The 25,753-nt window shown below is 36.4% G+C and overlaps 1 protein-coding gene across 3 annotated transcripts in view; it reads left to right on the forward strand.

The window, feature by feature from the left end:
* Positions 1-25,753, forward strand: part of FAM13A (family with sequence similarity 13 member A) — a 432,557-nt gene that overhangs the window by 216,832 nt on the left and 189,972 nt on the right. For all 3 annotated transcript variants that reach the window (XM_071215588.1, XM_004480543.5, XM_058295541.2), the window contains exon 6: positions 24,440-24,523. In XM_071215588.1, coding sequence (XP_071071689.1) covers positions 24,440-24,523 — 84 coding nt within the window. The remainder of the gene's footprint in view (positions 1-24,439; positions 24,524-25,753) is intronic.

The raw sequence follows: 25,753 nt of genomic DNA on the forward strand, positions 1-25,753 counted from the left end.
GGGTATCCCCTGCATAGGAGAGCCCCACACACAAGGAGTGCGCCCTGTAAGGAGAGCTGCCCTGCACCAAAAAGGTGCAGCCTTCCCAGGAGTGGTGCCACACACATGGAGGACTAATGCAGCAAGATTACACAAAAAAAAGAGACACAGATTCCTGGTGCTGCTGACAAGAATACAAGTGGACACAGAAGAACATACAGTGAATGGACACAGACAGCAGACAACTGTGGGGGTGGGAAGAAGGGGAGAGAAATAAATTAAATAAATAAAAATCTTACAAAAAACTACAATGACATAATTTCACACCTATTAGACTGGCACTATTAAAAAGTTAGAAAACTGTGAATGTGGGAGAGAATGTGGAGAGATAGGAATGCTTATTCACTATTCATGGGAATGTGGAATCATACAGCCACTGTGGAGAATTGTTTGGCAGTTCCTACGGAAGTTGTATACAGACTTGCCTTGTGATGTGGCAGTACCATTACGAGGTATATATTAAGAAGAACTAGGGAAGCAGACTTGGCCCCGTAGTTAGGGTGTCCATCTACCACATGGGAGGTCTGCGGTTCAAACCCCTACCTATCAAACTAATGAGCACAGAGGCTGGCACTGAAAATTCCTGAAGACGGTGAATGAACCCTATTTACCTTACCTGCAATGATCATAGTTTGCACATAGTATGGAAATGATAATGAATGTTTTTGAAATTAACTGAATGACTTTGGAATTGATTGAATTGAACACATCATGACTGCCATATTCAAGAAAAGATAAGAAATACTTCTGAAGTCTTAAGCAGTTCTGGAAAGAACAAAGATACTAGGGTAAAAAGGCCTGTACCTGTAACCTGGCTTCTCTACTTAGCATTATGATTGGGGCAAGTTATGTCTTTGTCCCTGTTTCTTCTTATCTAAAATGAAGAAAACCCTGTATATTTGTTTTGGGATTCAAACTATTAATGCTAATGAAGGTGCTTAAAAAAATATTACAGGTAAGAAACAACAGTGACTTGGCCCAGGATGACAGTAGTAAAGGTAGTGAGAAGAGCTACCCGATAAGTGAAGTTATGAAGGAGGAACAAGTTGGAGGGGCTAGATCCCATTTAGGCTAAGAATGGTGGAGGTAGGAGTAGATGAACAAACAGTCTAGAATAGGGGGCTGTGCACAGAGTGGGATGTTTGCATGCGTGACTAGTGGTGGAGCGGTCTGGGTTGCATGATAGGTTTATGTTGTGTTTGTGAAGATGGGTGACTGAAGGGGAGAAGGAAAGAAAGTCACTGGAAAGGTGATGGTTAGGGAATTGGAAATACAAATATCAATGGATTTTCCTTCTTGACCCTGAATTTACCCAGGAGGACAGCAGATACTGAGGTAGACAAAAAGTGTGTGGCCTGGTCCATTTTTTATATGAATACATTCATATGTATATTTAATAGGATTCATGTAGAAACTCATATATATATATACACACACACACATATATATTTACACACATACCATGAAATAATGTAATTAATATTTTGCTGAAATATCTGTCTAGAAGTATCTAGATGAGTATTACCCTATTCCAAATAAGCATCTTTCGTAGACAGTCAGTATTAAACAATGTTGTTACTGCTCACTATGTCTGTGGGCATTTCTTTTGGAATTGTCTTCAGAACATATGTCATTAAAACATCATATTTTTCTGTATGTTATTGGGAGTCTTTGTACCTTAATGTTTGAGTTGATTTGGGAAAGTGATCAGTAGTCATTTTGAGCCATGGCAGATCACTATGTTGGGGACCAATGATTAACTTTGGAGTTTAAAATAGAAATCTGGCTATAAAATAATACTGATTTTCATGTGTGACTCATAAGCAGACTCTTACTATAGTTATTTTAAAATGTTCTGAGCAAAAGCAAAATATTAGAATAGACTTCCATAATGATATACTGAGGAACTACTCACTTATCATTATATATGTTATGGCAAGTTTCATTACAAATTTTAATCTTATTTCTATAGACTGAAAGTCTTTTACCACATAAACTGTTATCTGCATTGCCTATGTCTCCATTTTCATTTAGGGCCATAGTCTAATGATTAACTTCAACTAATGTTCCCCCCCCCACCCCCATTTAATGCTTATTCTTTGCAAAGCTCTGAACTAAATGCTTGAAATCTTTAGAAAATGAAAAAATGGATCCCCTGTCACTAAGGGTGTTTATATTCCACAACAGTTAGTTTATAAATTCATTGCAGTAGAACAGAGAGATAAAAGGGAGAAGAGAACTTTATGCCAGACATTGTACTGAGCTCTTCTGTACCTACTCATTTACTTCTTACAGTAAGTCTCTGAAGTAGGTGATTTTAATTTCACTTTGCAGATGAAGAAATCTATGGGGTAATTTATTCAAGGCTACAGAGCAGTAAATGACAGAGCTGGGTTTGAACTTGAGAAAGAACTAGTTAGAGACCAAGTATAGGAATAACCGATCTTGTAGTTTTAAATTGGAACATCAGAGATATGAACATTTCTGCATTTATTCATTGAGTGGATATGTGTTGTAGCTACTTAATGTCTGGGAAGCACTTGATCTCTGTTCCTCTGACTCTAGTTCCTCTCTGGTTGGGGTTTCCTAAACTGCAGCTTTTCCTGATCTCACTAGATAGGCTGGATTATTATAGGCAGCATCAACTGCATTACATAGTTAAGAGCAGGGCTAGGGAGCCAGACTGTCTGTCTTTACATTCCATCTTTGCCACTTATTAGCTGCATGACCTTGGGCTAGCTACTTATAGTTCCTGTACCTCAGTTTTTTCACATATGAAATTGGGATAATAAAAACACATATCTCAGAGTAATTGTGAGGATCAAATGAATAAATGTATGATAAATACTTAGGAGAATATCACATACACAATAAGTACTCTGTGAGAGTCAATAGTATTATTTTGATTATCATCATCATCATCTTTACTGTAAGATTTGATCCCACAATTTTCTGTTGAATGCCCACACTTAAAGAGACACTGTAATAAATATTTGTGTAACTGAAAATACTTTGGTTGTAAACAATGAAAACCTACTAAAAAAAAAAGAAAAGGAATTTCTTGGCAGGACAAGGGGGAGTTTATAGTATGGAAAGCAAAGCAGACATGTCCTTCCCAAAGAACATTAACAAGGGCAGCTGCAGGACTCTGGGTGGCAGGCAGTGTGATGGGCAACTGATGGGCAGCATGGCCTTTCAAGGAGCTGCAATTGAGATAAATTGGCTTTATCTGTTCTTGGTTCATTAGTCTTCCCACCCCTTATACATATTATAGGAAGTAATCTGGTTGACACAGGTTGGAAAGGTGCCCAACCATTGGTCAGAGGCACACTTTGATTGAAAGATGTTCTCTATTAGGAGAATGGAGGTTCCCTAAAACTAAATCTTCCCCCAGAGAAGGGGGAATAAATGCTGGACATGCAAAAACATTAGTTGTCCATTTTGGTGTGTAAGGAAACCGAAAAGTTGGAAGAAGCTTTTAAGATGTCTAGGGTGAAGGATGGGGAATGGGACGTGCACACAAGTACCTAACCTAATCCATGTTATGTACATGTACAGTATATACAACTGGAGGATGTATGGCCCTCATAATAGATGAGGTCATGTTGTGAAGTGCTTTAGTTTCCTGGCCTGGCTCACGCAAATACCAGGAAATGGTTTGGTTAAACAATGGGGATTTATTAGTTCACAGGTGTTTTTTGTTTGTTTGTTTGTTTTTTTAAGGTTTATTTTTTATTTATTTCTCTCCCCTCCCCACCCCCCAGTTGTCTTCTCTCTGTGTCCATTCACTGTGTGTTCTTCTGTGACCGCTTCTATCCTTATCAGCAGCACTGGGAATCTGTGTTTCTTTTTGTTGTGTCATCTTGTGTCAGCTCTCCGTGTGTGCGGCGCCATTCTTGGACAGGCTGCACTTTCTTTCGCACTGGGTGCCTCTCCTTAAGGGGTGCACTCTTTGCGCGTGGGGCTCCCCTGCATGGAGGACACCCCTGCGAGCTCACAGTTTTGAGCCTAAGATAGAAGTCCAGATCAAGGCTTCTCACCAAAGACTGGTGTTCTGGGGCTGGCAGCCAGCTGTCCTTGGTCCTTAGCCTATCACGTGTCCAGGCACACAGCAGTGTCTCCTGTTCTCACCCTTCTCTTCTGGGTCCCACTGAATTTCAGCATCTGGCTGATCCCTGTGACTTTTTCTCTGCCTGTCTGAATTTCATTCCACTTATAAAGGACACCAGTAATGTGATTAAGACCCATCCTGATTGAGGGGGGCCACACTTTAACTCCAGTAACCTCATCAAAAGGTCCTTCCCCCACAGGAATGGATGACTTTAAGAATGTGATTTTCTGGAGTGCATACACCACAGCAGATGTAGAGTTTAAATTTTATCTTGTAAGCAGAAGTAATTAAAAGCTTTTTCAGCAAAGAAATGACATGAATTGGAATAATAAATTAGAAAAATTAATTTTCATCTATGTATAGGATAAACTCAAGAAGGAGAGAAGAGTCTGAAAAGGTTACTTTTATATCATTGGTCTATTCTATCATCTAACAAGCATTTATTGAATACTTACTGTGTAGCCAGACAGTGTTATGTAAGCTGGAGAAATAACAGTGATTAAAGAATAGTTCCTGTTCTCATGGAGTTTACTTTCTAGCAGGGGGAAAAGACAATAAACAATTAAGGAAATTTAATATGTCATTTGATGACAGATTCTGTGAAGACAATTAATGCTTGAGATTAATGATATATGAATTGGAGGAGGAAGGGACACTTTTATATAGAAAAATCAGGTAAGGCCTCTCTGAGACAGCATTTGAACAGAGAGACCTACATGAGAAATAAAGCAAGCTATACAAACTTCTAGGAGGGAGAGCATTTCTGGCAGAGGCAGCAGCAAATGCAAGGACCCTGCATCTGGACCTTGCTAATTTCCCTAAGACATTATTAGATCACCATTCTTGTGAATTGAATTCTGTTCCCCACCCCACCCAAAAAAAATATATATGTTCAAGTCCTAACCCCCAGTCTTGTGAATGTGAGTGATTTGGAAATAGGATCTTTGAAGATATTATTAGTTAAGATGATGCCAAATTGGATTAGCATATGCCCTGATCTGATAAGACTGGTGCCTTTAGGAGAGGGAATTTGGACACAGAGAGAGAAAATGGCCATGTGTCAGAGGCAGAGATTGAGGTATGCCATGGATTGCTATCAAGCCACCACCAGAATCCTACAGACTGCAGAAGAAGCATGGCCCTGCTGATACCTTCTTGATTTGGACTTTAAGCCTCCAGAATTGTGAGACAACTTTCTTTTAAGTCACCCACTTTGTATATTGATTAAAGCCATGGAAGTTAATGAGATCATTGTATCATTTAGGGATAGAAGACATCTCCAGATCATAGAAATCATTCCAACTTCATTCATTCATTCATTTTTTTTAGCATGTATTTTTGAAGCTCCTACTACACCAGCCATTTTTCTGTGACTTGTTATTGCATAAAAAGTAAAGGAGACCAATTGTTTGCCTTCATGGAGCTTTTATTTAGTAGGGAGTATAGGAAATAAACTGATTACCACTATATATATAACATTTATTGGGTAGAGGAGAAGCAGCAGCCAAAGAGACTTTGTAGAGTTGATCGGTGAGGTAGGAAAAACAGGAAACAGTGAAGCCTGAAAAGCCAACAGTGGAGAAGGCTCAAGAGCAAGTTCAAGGAGTAGTCAGCTGGATCAAATGTTGCTACAAACCCCACTAAGTTAGAGATGAAGAGTGACCATTTGGTTTGGCCATTTCAGTGTAGTGAGACAACACCAGATTTGGAGTTATTGAAGAGTGAATTGGAGATAAAGAAGCAGAGATGAGTAAGGATAGTGGTATTAAAGGGGTTTCCTACAAAGAAAGCAAAAAAGTGGGGCCATAACTAGTGATAAATATGGGATTAAGGAAGAGTTATTAAAAAAAAAAAACTACATTGGGATATAATTCCAGAACATGTGTGTAATAATGGAAATGATCTGGTGGAGGGAAAATTGAGAGAGGGATAACTGAAGAAGAGAAATTGTTGAGAAGGTAGAGATGAGGTCCAGGGTACAGATGGAGGGATTATTGTTTGATAGGAGCAGGTTCTTATCTTTCATTGTAGCAGGTGGAAGGCAGAGTAAATAGAACAGTTGCAGGTAGTCTGTTAATTTGATGATGAGACTGTGGGTAAGTTCTGCTTTGAAGCGTCTATTTTTTTTTTTAGTGAAGTATCAATGGAGGATTCAAGAGAAAACATGAAATACCATCTTAGACAGCAGAAAATTGTTACTAAGGAAGTATAGCAAGTTTGCTGTATGTTATAGAGAAACCATTCAAGGTTGATGGCCATGCTGTTAACAAGAAACTAATCAACAAATTCTATAATTTTTTTTAGCCACTTTCAGTAGTTCAGTCCAGGCACAGAGAAGGCATATGGTTGAGTCATCCAAGTTGTAGTTTTGTGAGATGAATGCAATGATTGGAGACAAGAGGAGGAAACTGAGAATGTTAGCAAGAAATTGAATGGTTATGAAATACAAAGTTGATTAAGGAGAGAATTAAAAACAGGAGGTATATACAGGGGTTGTAGAAGCTTAAAGAAGAGATGTTGTTTTGTTTTTTCAGTCAGTTCACTCATTCATTCAACAATTGAGCTCCTACTATGTGTCCTACACTTTTATAGGCCCTGTGGGTATATTCATGAGCAAGACTGAGATGGACAATAAAAATTAAAACCAATTAAGTCTAATTTAGAGTCAGATATTGCTAAGGCCATGAAGAATTAGAACTCTGTGGTAGTGAGCAACTAGTGGGAAAGGAAAAAGGCAGTGACCTAGATAGGGAGTCCAGGGAAGGGAGTCTTCTCTCATAAAACTGAGCAAAGACTGGGGTGAAGTGTGGGAGCAAGCTGTGAATAATTGTGGGAGTAGTTTTAATAGGTTGAGGGAACGGTGAGTGCTTTTCCATTTTTGAATGTCAAATAGTAGTTAAATATTAAGGTCAGCAAAGTCATGATAAACAAGATCGTTTTTCTTTCCCTATTGTATTTTTTAATGGTGTTTTCATGAACTGGAAGGGAAACAGCTGATGTAAACAATTAGCTGTTGCTCAAGTCATTGGAGCGAACAATCAGTTCAGTCAAAAGTCTTATTCATTTAGAACAAATGTTTAAAATAAATATAAATGTTCCCTAAATAATATATTAGTGTCTAATTTGTTTAATACCCCATTCTTCAGTACCCAGCATTGGAATGCCATACATAATAAGCTAATATTTGTTGAGTGGATTTTTATGTCTACACACAGTAACACTTACAAACCAAAAACATTCCTCTTTAAACCTTTTCAAAGAAGTACTGCTAAAGGAAGAGAAGATTGAACACAAACCTAAGAGCTCTTCCCTTTGCCCTGGTGGTGTGGAGACTTGCCTTAAATGGCTTTTTTAAAAGTTGAGCTATAGTTCATATACTATAAAATTTACTCTCTTGAAATAGACAATTCAGTGGTTTTTAGTATCTTCACAAAACTGTGCAACCATCACCACAATAAACAATGGACTTTAGTTAATAATAATGTATCAATATTGGTTCATTGCTTGTAACAAATATACCACAGTAAAGCAAGATGTAAATATAGGGGAAACTGTGTGTGCGTCCGGGAAGGGAAGCATATATTGAAACGCTGTATTTCTGTTCAATTTTTCTGTGAACGTAAAATTTTTCTAAACTTAAAGTCTATTTTTAAAAATATGTGTATACCCAGGGAGGCAAAGTACTTGAGCCTTAAAAAAAATCTGTTTATACTCATAAGCATATATCTAAGAATATTGAAAACATACATTTATATATTCACACACATACAAAAACATGCACATAAATACATGAATGCTCACAAAAGTCAAAAGTGGAAACAATGCAAATGCTTACCGTTTGAGGAATACATAAACAAAAATATGGCATATAAAATACAATGGATTATTATTCATCCATAAAAAGGAATGAAGTACTGATACATGCTACAACATGGACGAACCTTAAAAACAGGAAAGGAAAGAGGTTAGCACAAAGTTCCACATATTGGATGGTTCTGTTTGTATAAAATATCCTGAATAGGCTAATACATAATGACAGAATATACATTAGTGGTTGCTAGGGGCTGGGGAAAGTGGGGAGTGGGAGTTATTGTCCTTGGGTAGGGAGGTTCTTTTTGTGGGTGATTAAAATGCTCCTTATTGTTGGTGTTGTCAGAGTTTTGAATTTTAGCCAAATTTTAGGTGGGTAGTAGTATCTCATTGTAGTTTTAATTTGTGATTCTCTAGTGACATATGGTATTAAACATCTTTTCATATGCTTATTTGCCACCTATACAGCGTCTTTGTTGAGGTATCTGTTCAGAAATATTTTCCGTTGTTTTAATTGAGTTGTTCGGTTTTTTTAATTGTTGAGTTTAAGAGTTCTTTGCATTTTTAGATACAAGTCCTTTCTCATCTATGTGCTTTGAAAGTATTTTCCCCCAGTCTGTGGCTTATCTTTTCATTCTCTTAACAATATCTTTCACAGAGCAGAAGTTTTTAACTTCAATGAAGTCCAAATAATCTATTTTTTTCTTCCATGGAAGTTTCTTTATATATATATATATATATATAGAGAGAGAGAGAGAGAGAGAGAGAGAGAAAGTGAGAGAGAGAGAGAGGATACTTAGCTTATATAAAATATTACATAAAAAACTAAAAGGGAATCCCATATGCCCCACTCCCCATATCTCCTACTTGTTCTCACATTAACAACTTCTTTCATTAGTATGGTACATTCATTGCAATTGAACGCATTCTGGAGCATTGCCACTAAACATGGATTATTGTTTACATTGTAGTTTAAACTCTCTCCCACTCAATTCTGTAGGTTATGGCAGGATATATAATGGCCTGTATCTGTCGTTGCAGTGTTATCCAGGACAATTCCAAGTCCTGAAAATGCTCCCCTATTACACCTCTTTTTCCTTCTCTCTGCCTTCAGCACCTCCAGTTACCACTGTCTCTTCATCAATGATATACGTTCTTCCATTGCTAGAATCACAATAAGCCTATAGTAGAATACCAATAAGTCTACTCTAGACCATATTTTATTCCCTAATCCTGAGGATTCTGGGATGGTGATGCCCACTCCACCTCTAATTGAGAAGGGGCTTTGACCACATATGGCTGATGGGTGGCACTCTCTTACTTACAGTTGTAGACTCTCTCAATTCCTTAGTATGGTGGTTGTCCATCCTCACTTCCTTGTTAGTTGTCCTGGGTGAGGCTCATGAACTGGAGAGTAAGTTTTGCAGCTCCACTGAGGCTCAGGGTCCAGCTGGCACATGGCCAGCCCAGAGATTCAAGTCTCTTGGACATGTACCTACCAACTTCAGCACCAACTATAGGTTCAGTAAAAGGGACAGAAGAGGCATGTGTAGAGAAATCACAATTGAGTCCAACTCTGTCACACTCAGGAGCACAAACTCCAAAGTAGGGCCCACTGGCAAGGCACCAGACTCCAGAGCTATCTGCCATGACCTTAGAACCTGCATGTCTCCAGAGCCCTCAGGAGCCCCACTATTTGGGGTAGTATCTACTTTGTCAGGCTATGAGATCCTGCTGAGACGTGCATAAGCGTTACCTCTAGGATGATCTCCTGACTCAGTCTGAAGTCTTAGCCATGACAACTCATTTGTCTTTACCTTTTCCCCTTTTATTCAAGGTCTTTTTCCAGTTGCATTGCTAGTTGGTGCTTGGTAGTAATCCCTCTGTGCCAGGGAGGCTAATCCCTGGGATTTTGTTCCATGCTGGGGTGAAGGTAATGCATTTATATGCTTAGTATGGCTTAGAGAGAGACCACATTTAAGCAATATGGAGGCTCTCAGGAGGTAACTCTTAGGCATCCTACACTAGGCTAAGTTGAGCAAGCGTTCATAAGCATAGTCATTAATATCAAAGGCCCATCAATGATACATCCTTCTTCACTAGTCATTGTCCATGGTACTTGCTTTTGTTGTTTTTTCTAAGTTATCCCCAAACTCAAGGTCACCTAGATTTTCTTCTATGTTACTTTCTAGAAGTTTTGTATGTTTGTGTTTTATATTCAGGCCTAGTTTAAGTTAATTTTTGGAGAGGTATGAGTTCTGTATCTAGATTCATTTTTTGGCCTGTCGGTGTCCAGTTGTTCCAGTACCATTTGTTGAAAAGACTGTCCTTTCTCCATTGATCTGCCTTTGTTCCTTTGCTCTTTTGTCAAGATCAGTTTGCTATATTTGTGTGGCTCTTCTTCTGGGCTCTCTGTTTTGTTCCATTGGTCATTTGTCTGTCTTTTCACCAGAACCAGACTGTCCTGATGAATGTAGCTTTATAGTAAGTCTTGAAGTCATGTAGTGTCAAACTTCCAATTTTATTCTTCTTCAGTATTGAGTTGGATATTCTGGGTCTTTTGCTTTTCCATTGTAACATTAGAATCAGTTTATTAACATCCACAATATAACTTGCTGGGATTTTGACTGGGATTGCATTGAATCTATAGATCACATTGGGAAGAACTGGTATCTTAATATCAAGTCTTCCTATCTATGAACATGGACTATCTCTTAATTTAGTTAGATCTTCTTTCATCTTTTAATCCTTTCATAAGAATTTTGTCATTTTGTAGATCTTGTATTTATTTTGTTAGATTTATACCTAAATATTCGAATTTTTGATGCTAGGGTAAATGGTTTAATTTCAAATTTCAATTGTTCACTGCTGATATATAGGAAAGCAATTGACTTTTGTATAGTAACCTTATATCCTGTAACCTTGCTATATTGCTTATTAGTTCTGTGAATTTTATTGTTGATTCCTTGGGATTTTCTACATAGACAATCATAACATATACAAATGAAAACCATTTTATTTCTTGCTTCCAAATCTTCATACATTTTTCTTCCCTTTTCTTCTCTTATTGCATTAGCTAGACTTCTGGTATGATGTTTAGGAGTGGTCAGAGAGACATCATTGTCTTGTAGCTGATCTTAAGGGAAGCACATCTGGTTTCTCATCAAGGTATGATGTTAGTTGTAGAATTTTTATAGGTGTTCTTTATTAAGTTGAGGAAGTTCTCCTTTTTTTCTCTAATCTCTATTCTTTCATGAGAGTTTTTTTTTCATGAATTTATGTTGGGTTTTGTCAAAGTCTTTTACTAGATCTATTGGTATGTTCGTATGCTTTTTCTTCTTTAACCTGTTGATGAGATGGATTACATTAATTGATTTGCAATTGTTAAACTAGACTTGCATACCTGGAATAAGTCCCACTTGGTCTTGGTGTATACTTCTTTTTACAAATGTTGAATTTGATTTGATATTTTGTTGAGGATTTTTATGTCTTTGTTTATGAATGATAGTGGACTATAATTTTCCTTTCTTATAATGTCTTTGTCTAGCTTTGATATTCGGGTAATTCTGGTCTCATATAGTGAATTAGAAAATGTTCCCCCTGCTTGTATTTTCTGAAAGAGATTGTAGAGAATTCTTTAAATGTTTGGTAGAATTCACCAGTGAAACTATCTGGGCCTCTGCTTACAGATCTGGAAGAATATTAATTATTGATTTGATTTCTTTACTCAGATATAGGTATTCAGATTATCTGTTCTCTTTATGTGGGTTTTGGTAGATTGTCATTCAAGAATTGCCCAATTTAATGTAAGTTATTGAATTTGTGGGCATAGAGTTGTTCATAATATTCTTTCATTCTCCTTTTAATGTCCATGGCATCAGTAGTGATGGTTCCTCTTTCATTTCTGATATTAGCAACTTGTTTCTTCTCTCTTTTTCTTTGTTAGCCCGACTAAAGGTTTATCAATTGTATTGATCTTCTCAAAGAATGAACTTTTGGTTTCATTGATTTTTCTCTCATTTTCCTATTTTCAATTTCATGGATCTCTGCTCTAATTCTTATTTCTTTTTTTCTGTTTACTTTGGATTTAATTTGCTCTTCTTTTACTAGTTTCCTAAAGTAGAAGCTTAGATTATTATAACATTCTTCTTTGCTGTCATGCGTTCAATGGTATAATTTTCCTCTAAGCCCTGTTTTTGCTATTTCCTACAAATTTTGATAAGTTGCATTTGCATTTAATTCAAAATATTTTTAATTTCTGGTGAGACTGCTTCTTTGGCCCATATGTAAACTTGAAAAGTGTTGTCTAATCTCCAAATATTTTGGAACTTCCTGGCTGTCTTTCTGTTATTGATTTCTAATTTAATATCACTGTAGTCTGAGAGTATACTTTTTATGATTGTTATTATTTTTAATTTGTTAAGTGTGTTTATATGCCCAGGATTAAATGGCTTTTTAAAGACACAGGTTTTCAAAAGTTTTATCTAATGTTTCATAATAATTTCATATTTGACTCCATTATATGCCTATTTGCAAAGAATGTTTAAGTTACTACCAGTTACTTATGTAAGCTACGAGTTGACTCTTCCCCAGAAATCAGAGTAACATTGGCCCTTTTGGAGTCCCCTGGCTCACTGCTACATGGGTGGGTGTCACTCTTACAGCAGCATTCTGGTGGCACATTAGGAAAGCAATTCTGAACAGGTGATAGATTTTCTTTTTATCAATAAATATTGCTTCTTCCTGAACAATTGTTAAATCATAAAATCTTCAAATTTAAGGACTAGGCAGGATGTTTGGATTTCATCTAATCCAATCTCTTTGCTTTATAGATTCTTGGACTGAGGAAGACCCAAGGGGTTAAGTTTCCTGCCCAAGGTTAATAGAGAACTAGGATGAGAAGACAGGTCTCTTGTCTCCCAGTTAAATGCTCTGTTGTTGTAGTGGGTTTTTTGTTTTGTTTTGTTTTTTGTTTTTGTATTCATGCTTTATTGTATGATCTTTTTTTTTTAAAGAGCAGGGATTGAATCCAGGATCTTGTTCATGGGAGGCAGGCATTCAGCCACTGAGCTACACCTACTCACCGGTACAAATCTTCTTTCTGTTTTTAATTAGGCCAGTAAAAAAAATTTATTGGGAAATAAGGGGAAAAAACAGAGCTAACTGAGAAATGGGAGAGAAGGACAGAAATACGCACCAAGATTTGATTTGGGCTCCTCTAGGCAGAGATAGCAAAATTTGGCTAAGGGGAGGGGCCCCAGCTGTTATTGGTTATTCCACCAATGGTGGGAGTCAATGGTGAGGCCTGTTTGGAACTGGGACCTCGAGGTCTCGGCGGGGTCTTGCAGCCATGTTGTCTGTCTGCCACAATCATTTTTTTAAATTAATTTTTTTAAGTTTTAAAGAAGCTTTAGATTACATAAATTTTACATGAAAAATATAGGGGATTCCCATATGCCCCACCCCCTTTTCCTCCCAAACTTTCCCACTTTACCAACATTTTAAAAAATTGATGGACACATACTGAAGCATTGCTACTAACCATGGACTATAGTTTGCATTATAGTTTGTACTCTGTTCTGCACAATTTTATAAGTTATGTCAAAATGTATAATGGCCTGTATCCATCATTGCAATGTCATGCAGGACAACTCCAATGTCCTGAAAATGCCCCCTATTCTTCCCTCTCCCTCCCCTCAGAACCTCTGGTGGCCACTACCTTTGTATCAATGATAAAAGTTCTTCTATTGCTAGAATAATAAGGTCTTTAATAGAATAATAATATCTACTTTAGTCTGTTGTTCATTCCACAATCTTGAGGATTTGGGGATGGTGATGCCCACTCTGTTTAACTGAGAGAGAGCTTAGATCCTACTTAAACTTCAGTTGCATCTGAACTTAAAGTCATAAAACCAAAAATAACCAAAATTCACATAGGTAATATTTTCAGATAAAAACTGACAGAAAGTGCTTTCAGAGTCTTGTAGGGAAACATTGACTAGATGCCATCCTTATGCTCATTAATTCACAGGGGCAGGGAATGGAAATAGGAGTAATAAATAAATACTATCACTTTTAGTTTGTGTGTAAGGAAGAAAGAATTACAGGCATTTGTAAACACACAGACAGTCATAAACAAAGGTCAGTCATTCCCATTAATGTCTCTTAAGAGTCTGCCTGTTTTCTCCTCATCACATTCTAATATTTACCTCCCAGGAGTTTAAAAAGGGAGTATAAGGATTAAACATGATTATATTACCAATGTGTAGTAAAATCGCACACTGTTTTAGGCAGTTAATCACTTGGATCTTCTAAATGTCATGTTGGATATAGCTTATCCCTCTTACAGTGAGTCAGACTCAGGAATGGGTTCATTCACTATTTCCAGTAAGTGGCTTTCCACAACAGGTGTTGTGACTGGTGGGAAAGGATAGGGACAGATTGCACATTTATTTAAAGATCTCAGAAATGGTTCTTGCAGGGGACTCTACATGAGGCCACAGACAGCTGGGAGTGTGGGCAGTACCCACAGCCACCCCAAGCTTAGAAGAGGATCTCTAACCCATATAAGCCTAGAAATATTGTTCCCTAGCACAAAGTTGAGAACAGGTGCTGTGTAAAGCCCTGAGGTCCAGGAGCTGAGGCATGGGTTTCAGCTTTGATTCTCTCTGGGTGATCTTGGGCACATCTTCAGGATCTAATTCCCTCATCAGTAAAACTAGGGTGTGAGTTGACCTTCTAAAAACTCTTTTGGCTTTAAAATGCTATAGCTTTACAACATAGTGGTTTAAAATGTTAAATGTAGTGAAAGTGAGAAGCAGTATATAAAGCTGGTAAAAGCTCGTGCCTTAAAGTTATGCAGAATTGTAATCAAGTCTTGTATGGCATTGGGCAAATCACTTACCTTCTCTGTATTCACTGTGTTATACTTACAGTGGGGATGACAATAGTACCTATGTCATAGGGCCATTGGGAGAATAAAATGGAATTATGAATGCAAAATGTTTAGCTCAGTGGCTGGTCCATCATTAGATCTAATAGCTACTTTTTTACTTTTTATTACATTGACATATATGGAACTCAAATTTTACATTTTAATCACATTCAAATGTTCAATTCAGTAGTATTAACTACATTCACACCATATCCAATATCCATTACTCCAACTTTTTCATAAATTTAAACAGAAACTGTGAACCCATTAAGTAAAAGTTTCTCTCATCCTTCCCTACCTCCAGCTACTGGAACCCTATAATCTACTATTTTTTTTTAATAGCTAGCTTTACTTGTGTTTTTATTTATTTATTTACTTACTTACTTATTTATTTATTTATTTATTTATTTCTCTCCTCTTCCCCCCCCCCCCCGCCCCAGTTGTCTGTTCTCTGTGTCTATTTGCTGCGTCGTCTTCTTTGTCCACTCCTGTTGTCAGCAGCATGGGAATCTGTGTTTCTTTTTGTTGCGTCATCTTGTTGTGTCAGCTCTCTGTGTGGGCGGCGCCATTCTTAGGCAGGCTGCACTGGGCGCTGGGCGGCTCTCCTTACGGGGCACTTTCCTTGCAGGTGGGCCCCCCCATGCGGGTGACACCCCTGTGTGGCAGGGCACTCCTTGCATGCATCAGCACTGCACATGGGCCAGCTCCACACAGGTCAAGGAGGCCCGGGGTTTGAACCGTGGACCTCCCATGTGGTAGACGGACACCCTAACCACTGGGCCAAGTCCACTTCCCTATAATCTACTATTTGTCTCTATGAAATTTGCTTCTTCTGGGTGTTACATAAAAGTGACATCATACAATATTTGTCTCTTGGTGTTTGGCTAATTTCATTCAGCATGGTATCTAAAGGTTCATCTTTGTTGTAGTATACTTCAGGACTTCATTCTTTTTTATGGCTAAATAGTATTCTATGAGTGTGAATATATCACATTTTGTTTATCCATTCACTGGTTGCTGGACACTTGGGTTGCTTCCAAACCTTTTGGCAATCGTGAATTATGCTGCTATAAACATTGGTGTACAAATATCTGTGAGTCTCTACTTTTAATTCTTTGGGAAATATACAAGGAAGTGTGATTGCCAGTTGAAAAATTTGATCTTCAACTTTCTGGGGAACCACCAAATAGATCTCCACAGTGGCTGCACCATTTTACAATCCCACCAGCAAAGCATAAGTGTTCCTATTTCTCCACATCCTCACCAACACTCATTATTTTCTTCTTTTAAAAATAATAGCCATCCTATTGAATATGAAGTGGTATCCCATTGTAGTTTTGATTTGCTTTACCCTAGTAACCAATGATGTTGAGCATCTTTTCATGTTTATTGGCCATCAGTATATCTTTTTTGGAGAAATGTCTATTCAGGTCCTGTACCCATTTTTAATTGGATTATTTTTTTCCCTCATTCGTTGCTCTTTGTTTTTGCTTATTGTCTGCTTATTGTTTTTGCTTGATGTCTGCTTGTTGTCTGCTCATTATTTGTTTATCTTCTCTAGGAGTCACTGGGAACCAAACCTGGGACCTCCCATGTGGGAGGCAGGTGTGTAACTGCTGGAGCCACATCCGTTCCCTGTTATTGTCTTTTTGTTGTTAAGTTTTAGCAGTTTTTTATATATTCTGGATATTGTACTCTTTTCAATTATATTATTAGCAATTATTTTTTCCCATTTTGTAGTTTGTCTATTCACTTTCTTGTACAAAGTTTTAAAATTTAACAAAGTCCATTTTACCTATTTTTTCTTATGTTGCTCATGCTTTTGGTGTCATTTCTAAGAAAATACTACCGGATCCAAGTTTGTGAATTCTTATTGTTTCTTCTAGGATTTTTATGGTTTTTTAACTCTTATGTTTAGACCCTTGATTTAGTTAGAGTTCATTTTGTATATGGTATGAGAAATGGATTCAACTCTATTCTTTTTCAAATGGATATCCAGTTTTTCCAAAGTCATTCTTTCCCCCAACTAATGTCAAATATCAGTTGGCCATAGATGTATGGATTTATGTATGAACAATCAATTCTATTCATTTGGTCTATATGTCTATCTTTATGTCAGTGTCACACTGTTTTATTACTGTGGCTTTGTAGTAAGTTTTGAAATCAGGGACTGTGATACCTCCAACTTGTTCTTCCTTTGCAATGTTGATTTCACTATTTTAGGGTCCCTTGTGCTTCTCTATGAATTTGAGATTCATCTATTCTGCTTCTTAAAAAAAGGCTGTTGGGATTTAAATAGGTAGCACCTTGAATCTGTAGAGAGTTCTGGGTAATACTGATATCTTAATAATAATATTAAGTCTTCCTATCCATGAGCAATGGGATATCTTGTCATTTTTTAGGTCTCATTTAATTTATTTCAGCATGTTGGTAGTTTCCAGTGTGTAAGTCTTTCACTTCCTTGGTTAAATTTATCCCTAGTTATATATTTTTAGAAGCTACTGTGAATGGATTTTTAAAATTTCCATTTCAGAATATTCTTTGTTGGTGTATAGAAACACAACTGATTTTTTCATGTAAGTCTTGTAGCCTGCAAATTTGCTGAATTCACTGAAGAGTTTTCTTGGGGGTTCTTTGGATTTTCTATATAAAGGATCATGTCATATGTGAATAGAGATACTTTTACTTCCTCTTTTCCAATTTTGCAGGTCTTTTATTTCTTTTTCTTGTTTAATTGCTCTGGCAAGGACTTTCAGTACAATATTGGATAATGGTGGTGAAAACAAGCATTCTTGTCTTGTTCCTGACCTCAAGGGGAAGGCTTTTGGTATTTCACCAGTAGTGTAATATTAGTATGTCATTTTTCTCCTCTATCATATTGAAGAAGTTACCTTTTATTCCTGTTTTTCCGAGTGTTTTTATCATGAATGTTGGATTTTGTCAAGTTTGTTTTTTGCATCATCTGTGATTTTTCCCCCTACATTCTGTTAGCATGATATACAACATTGATTGATTTTCTTATGTTAAGACATCCTTGCACTACATTCCTGGGATGAATCCCACTTGATCATGGTATATCATTCTTTTCATATGCTATCGGATTCAATTTACAAGTATTTTATTGAGGATTTTTGCACCTATATCCATAAGGGAAATTGATCTGTAGTTTCATTATCTGGCTTTCATGTTAGGGTAATGTTGGGCTCATAGAATGTATTAGAAAGAATTCTCTCCTCTTCAACTTTTTTGTAGACATTTGAGAAGGATTGGCATTCTTTGAATATTTAGTAGAATTCACCAACAAAGCTGCCTGAACTTAGACTTTACTTTGTTGGGAGATTTTTGACCATTGGTTCAATCTCTTTCTTGTTATAGGTCTGTTGAAATGTTCTATTTCTACTTGAGTCAGTTTGTGTGTTTTTAGAAAGTTACCTATTTCCTGTAGATAGTTTCACTTGTTGGCATACACTTTTCACAATATTCACCTATAATCCACTTAATTTCTAGAAAATCAATGATAATTCTCCTCATTTCATTTTGAATTTTAGATATTTACCTTCACTCTTTTTTCATATGTAAGTCTAGTCAAAGGCTTATCGATTATATTGATATTTTCAAAGAAACAAGTTTTGGTTTCATTGATTCTCTCAGTTGTTTTTCTGTTCTCTATTTCATTTATCTTTAATCTTTATTTTCTTCCTTCTGCTAACTTTGGGTTTAGTGTGCTCTTCCTTATCTAGTTCTGTCAGATATGGAGTTAGGTTATTGATTTAAGGTCTTTCTTCTTTTTTAATATAGGCATTCATAGTTATAAATTACCCTCTGAGCACAGCCTTCGCTATATCTCATAAGTTCTGGCATGTTGAAGTTTGTTTTGTTTTTTTTCCTATTCATATCAATATATTTCTTAGTTTCCTTTGTGATTTATTTTTGACCTATTGAGTGTTTAAGAATATGTTGTTTACAAAGATTATCTACAACTGCAAACAAGAGAGTTCCATCCATCTGCCCCATAGGATCTAAGTCTCCTCTCAATCGAAAGTGGAGTGGGCATCACCATTCCCAAATCCTCAAGATTGAGGAATGAACAAACAGAAGGAAGGAATCCAATATGGACTAAAGTTGACTTATTATTATTCTAGTAATAATAACTTGTAACATTGATATAAAGACACCAGAGGTTCTGAAGGGATGGAGAGGGAAAAATAGGTGTAGAATGGGGCATTTTGGGGACATTGGAATTGTTCTGCATGATATTGCAATGATGGATACAAGCTATTATACATTTTGTCAAAACCTATAAAATTTTGCAGTGCAAAGTGTAAACAATAATGTAGACTGTAGACCATGTTTAGCAGCAATACTTCAATATGTATTCATCAATTGTAACAAAGGTACTGCACTAATAAAATAAGTTGTTAATGGGGAAATTGTGGGAGTGGGAGGGGGTGGGGTATATGGGAATCCCCTATAATTTCATAGCATTTATGTAATCTAAATCTTCTTTAAAATGAAGAAAAATAATTTAAAAATTTAAATGTGTTGTTTAGTTTTCACCAATCTGTGAATTTTCCAGTTTCCGTTCTATTGTTGATATCTAGCTTCATTCCATTATGGTTGGAGAAGATTATTAGTAGAATTTCAATGCATTTCAATTTACTCAGATTTATTTTATGACCTAGCAGGTGATCTTTCTTTGAGTATGATCCATGTGCTCTTGAAAAGAATGTGTATTCTGCTGTTGTTGGATGTAATGCTTAGTATATATCCATTAGGTCTAGTTCATTGGTAGTCTTGTTCAAGTCCTCTGTTTCCTTATTTTTTTCTGTCTAGATATTCTTTTCACTATTGAAAGTCATGTATTATATAGTTTCAAATATTTTTGTTGAACTGTATTTCTCACTTCAGTTTTGTCAGTGTTTATTTCATATATTTTGGGACTCTGTGATTAGGTGCATATATGCTTATAATTGTTACAGCTTCATGGTGGACTGATCCTTTTATGAATATATTATGTCTTTGTCTTTTGTAAACAATTTTTTTAAAAGATTTATTTTTTAAATTTATTTCTCTCCCCTTACCCACTCCCCAGTTGTCTGTTCTCTGTGTCCATTTGCTGTGTGTTCTTCTGTGACCGCTTCTATCCTTATCAGTGGCACCGGGAATCTGTGTTTCTTTTTGTTGTGTCATCTTGTTGTGTCAGCTCTCCATGTGTGCAGCGCCATTCTTGGGCAGGCTGCACTTTCTTTCGTGCTGGGTGACTCTCCTTACAGGGTGCACTCCTTGCTCATGGGGCTCCCCTACGCTGGGGACACCCCTGTGTGGCATGGCACTCCTTGCGTGCATCAGCACTGCTCATGGGCCAGCTCCACACAGGTCAAGAAAGCCTGGGGTTTGAACTGCGAACCTCCCATGTGGTAGGTGGACGCCCTATCCATTGGGCCAAGTCGCTTCCCTTTTGTAACAACTTTGATTTAAACTCTATTTTGTCCAGAATTAGCATAGTCAACTGAGATCTCTTTTGGTTACTATTTGCATGAAATAATTTTCTATCCTTTCACTTTCAAGCTATTTGTTTGGGTCAAAGGTATATCTCTTGTGAAAAAAACATATAGTTGGATCATGCTTTTTTATCCATTCTGCCAACCTGTGTCTTTTGACTGGGGAGTTTAATTGACTTGTCATTTAGTCTTCTTATTGATAAGGCAGGACTTACTTCAGCCATTTTGCCCTTTGTTTCTTATACCTTTTTTCCCTCATTTCCTCCATTGCAGCCTTCTTTTGTGTAGTTACCTTTTGTAGTAAAGTAGATTGATCCCTGTCTCATTTCTTTTTCTGTATATATTTTAAACACTTCCTTTGTGGTTACCATAGGATTTAACATTTTAAATCTATAACAAGATAGTTTGAAATGACACAACTTAATTTCAATGGCATATGCAGTCTCAACTCTTATAACCCTCTGTTTTCCCTCTTTACATTGTTTATATCATAAATTACCTCTCTTTTTTTGTGTGTGTATAACATAGAAATATATTTTTTCTTATGAAATTGTATTCTAAATATTGTAATAAATAAAAAGTAGAGTTGTATATTGACAATATAATAATACTAGAATTTGTACTTACCAGTGTAGTTATCTTTACTGGTGATCTTTTTTCCTTCATACTTCTCCAGGCTGCTATCTATTGTCCTTTCCTTTCAACCTGAACAACTCCCTTTAGCACTTCTTGTAGGACAGGTCTTGTGCTAACAGATTACCTCAACTTTTGTTTATCTGGGAATGTCTTAACTCTCCCTCATTTTTTATTTTTTTATTTTTGGAACAGAAAGCAAATTAATTTATGAGAAAGAGAGAATTTACAGGAAATTTTGAAGAGAAGAAAGGTGCCCAGATGTGGAGGAAGATAAAAATGGGGACATGGGGGGAAAAGGGTTTGGTGGGAGGTACCAGGAAGAACTGGGGTATAGAGCCTGGAATTACCTCTGCCTTCACATCAAGGATAAAGTGGGGAAGAGCTGGAGTTGGAACCTGGTATGTAGAGAGCAGAACTGAGTTGCCAGCTGAGGGGCTGATAGGCACTACCCTAGACTCACTCATTTTTTAAGGATGGTTTGCTGGTTATAAAATTCATGGCTAGCAGTTTTTCCCTGTCAGTGCTTTAAATATGTTGTCCCACTGCCTTCTCATCTCTATGGTTTCCAATGAGAAATTGGCATTTAATCTCATTGAGGATAACTTTTACATGACCAATTGCTTCCCTCTTGCTGCTTTCAGAATCCTTTATTTTTGCAATTGACATTTTGATTATATGTCTTGGAATAAGTCTTTTGGGGTTTGTCCTATTAGGAATTCATTGGGCTTCCTTCTCATGTATATTCATGCCTTATGTCAATTTGGAGGAGTTTTCAGCCATTATTTCTCCAAATATACATTCTTCCCCCTTTTTCTTTCTCTTCTCCTTCTGTGACTCCCATAATGTGTATGTTAATATGCTTCATGTTGTCCCACAAGTCCCTTATGCTCTGTTCATTTTTTTAATTTTTTCCTATCTGGTCTTCAGGCTAAATGATTTCAATTATCCCTGTCTTCTAGTTCACTGATTCTTTCTTCTTCCTGTTCAAATCTTCTTTTGAATACCCCTAGTGTATTTTTAAATCTCTGTTATTGTGTTTTCATCCCCCAAAATTGTGTTTGGCTCCTTTTTAAAATTTCTAGTTCCTCCTTTTGTTCGTGCATCATCTCCTTGATTTCTATATCCATGTTTTCCTTTAACTTATTGAACTTATTTAGGAGACCTGACTTAACATCTTTGAGTAGTTGTTCCAATGTCTGTACTCTCGTTTTATTTTATTCCTTTCAATGGGCCATCTATTCCAGTTTCTTTGTATGTATATGATCTTCTGTTGAAGTCTTGACATTTGATTATTTTGATAAGCTATCTCTGGAAGTCAGATTCTCCCTCTTAGCTAAGGCTAAACAATATATTGGCTGTGTTGAGCCTCTTCTTCAATGCTTAGCCTAGTGTAGACTAAACCCATAAAACAGCCTGTGGTTGACACTTTGGCTCTCCTTGGTTGTCTCTTAGCTTGCATCTTGTCTCATGGCATGCACAGTGACTTTCAAAAATTCTCTAGTATGTGCAACTGTTTCCTCTCCAAGAATGGAGTAAATGTGTCCTGTAAATGTGTTCTATTACCATTTTAAGTGTTAATTATTATTATTATTATTCAGATTTTGTTGAGTTATTCTCTAGTCATGGTACTTTTGCAGGGTTTTGAGAAAATTGATCCTGCACATTTCTTTGCTGCTCCTAAGGGGAATCATTCCCTGACAAATCTTAACCTATCATCTTGGTGACATCACTCTTCAATAGCTATTTGTTAGTAGTGAGTAGTAGTGTTATTTCCCTAAAGAAAGAAATTTTACCCTAATAATATGCTGTTCTCTTTAGAAATAAATAAATAAAATTCCACTAAATTTTTGTAATATTGTAAAGTATGTAGACTAAAGTTTTGTTCAAAAGATTATAACTAATCATTGTGGCAGTTTGAGATTATTTTATGTATCCCCAAAAGAGAAAGATTATGTTTATCTAAATTGATCTATCCTTCTGGGTGGTGATACCCTTTGATTGTATTAAATTCAGTTGAGGGGTCTTTGATTAGATTACTTGATAAGATCACTTTAGGGTTTTTGATTGGACTATGTCAGTGAAACATGACTCAGGTTGAGTGTCCACCCCCTTGCTGGGTCTGATATAAATGGAAACACAAAGAGAGACTCAGACAAAGGAAAAGAATCTGGTATATTTGATTCTGCAATGTGAGACAGCGACTGTAGGAAAACAAAAGCCACGGACAGGCTCAAAGAGGTTGGGCCCAAAGAGCAGTTCAAGAGAAGACAGTGAGACCAGAGGGAAAAGCTGATGAGACTTTGGCAGAGATCGGCAGCCATCTTGCTTTGCCAGTGCCTGGACAACAGAATCAGCAATAACTGACGTTGGTGCCCTGATTCAGACTTTTCACAGACTTGGAAATGTAAGCTTTTACCCAAATAAATCCCCTTTAAAAATGCCAACACATTTCTGGTCCTTTGCATCAGCAGTCCTTTGGCAAACAAAAACAACCCTAAAGTAAACTGGGGGGGAAACTATGATTTAGATGATTGAATTCTAGGCATGATAGGGAAGAATTATGATATAATGGGGAGGTATGGAGAAAGTAAAAGAAATCTAATTTTTTCTGTAGCTTTAACATTGTCTGAAACTTTCTTTTATGTATTTTCTATCTTTATTTGAAGATACACACATCTGTAGAAAACATATCTAAGTCAATGGCTATTCAGAAGTAAAGCCCTACTTTATTAGGAAAACAAAATCAAGATTTTTATTTCTGCTTATTATGTGGAAATAAACAGTAAGTCTTTTCCATTCTATCTAAGCTGCCTCCTTGTAATTTCTATCATTATTTTTGTGAGTGCTCTTTTTGTATGAACTAAAGACTGAGAAGTTTGCTAATTTTTAAAACAGATACCCAGATTTCCTTCTCATTTGGGATATTGGTATGAAACTCTCACTATGCAAGAGTGATTTGCTAAATCACCTGAAGGAATTTGTTTAAGATAATCTATTTACAAAGTCAGAACCTATTTGTAAAATATCATAGGGGAAATCTGGCAATTTTAAATTTGTTGACTGATATCTTGGAGAAATCACATTAATTATTGAAAACCATCTCTACTGAATATAGATGTGATAAAGAGGCATGACGTAGACAAGATTTTTAATGATCACCTCTGAACTTATCTTCTTTGTATGTTCCATATCTATTCTGTCACCATTTTAGCAGACTTCACTATCTCATGTGACAAAGAGGAAATGTTTTGACTCTTTGCTGTAAACTCAGTGACTTCTGATATGAACAACTCAATCCAGTAATGCCTTGTCTACCTGAAAAATTGCTTTTTACTACCTTCTTTGTAATTTCTGGTTAGGGTAATGTTCTTTGGTTACTCATGTTTCTTTTACATCCCTCTTTTATAGGAGGCCAGTTTTAAGAATTCCCTACCCATCATTCTGCCAAAAAGCTTAGAAAGAGACGTGCAAAAACCATCACCAAGAACCAAGGTGAGTTATCATTTACAATACATGTGCCCTATAGGATACTGTGAAATTTTTGCCTGGCTCTTCATGGTTCAACTTTCCATGTTCTCTGGTTTACATTTCCCTAAGCTTTTTTTCTTTGATTTGATGGTATAATAAGTACATCTCATTTAATAAATTTAATCCAAGGTTAGTTAATATTCATCCAGAAAGTCTCCAGACTTCTATTAATTCATTCACAAAATGGCTTTTTTAGTAGATGTTGTACTTCTGCTCAGTCAGAATTGCTTTCAGCCTATGAACAACAGAGCAAATACTCTAATAATAGTAGACCTTTCCTAGGTCACTTCTACATGATAGAAATGAATGAGATGCATTTTCTTCCTAAGGATAGAGTAAAATATCCAAATGTAATTTTTCTTTTTCAAAATAGAAATCACTTCAATGATTTTTCATTATTATAAAAGTAGCACATAATCATTGGAAAGTATTGAAATAAGTTTTAATGAGAATATAAGATGTATCATACATTTAACAGAATATATGTGTAAAATTTTGTTTTCCATATTAAGAAAATCCAGAAGGAACATAATTGTTTTCCTAGTGAGGAGACTCCTTTAACCCAAAATATGTCATGAGAATTTGGTCACTTGTACAACCATTAATGGGATATTATTAATTTTAGTTCCTTACTTTCCTAATCTTTAATCTCTTTTGAATAAAGCTTATTCTACTTGCTGGTATATATACTAGTCCTAAGTGGCCACTATGGCATTTATAGGGCTACTTCTTTTCAGTTCTAACACAAAATTTTCTCCAAATTTTTTCTGAGTCAGCTGTAGGAAATTTTTAAAAGAATTCTATTATTTCATTTTATTTTATTTTAATATTTTTTTTATTTGTAAAGAAGCTTTAGATTATATAAATGTTAGCTAAAAAATATAGGGGATTGGGATAACATGGATGAATCTCGAGGACCTTATGTTGAGTGAAGCAAGCAAGGCACTGAAGGACAAATACTACATGACCTCTCTGATATGAATTAAGCAAATCAAGCCATCTCAGAGAGCTAGAGTATGGAAGACAGGTTTACAGGAAATAGAAAGGGAGAAGAAGGTTGTAAGCCAATACCACAGAGACGAAATCTATAAGGTGGAAGTGAGTAGTTGTGCAGTGAAGGGATATAACAGGGGTATAGGGAGACCATTGGGTTGGATGGTGCAAGCTTGACAGGGGGCTAGAGTGGGGAGGATG

This window comes from Dasypus novemcinctus, chromosome 1 (assembly GCF_030445035.2).
Source record: "Dasypus novemcinctus isolate mDasNov1 chromosome 1, mDasNov1.1.hap2, whole genome shotgun sequence".
Lineage (NCBI taxonomy): Eukaryota > Metazoa > Chordata > Mammalia > Cingulata > Dasypodidae > Dasypus > Dasypus novemcinctus.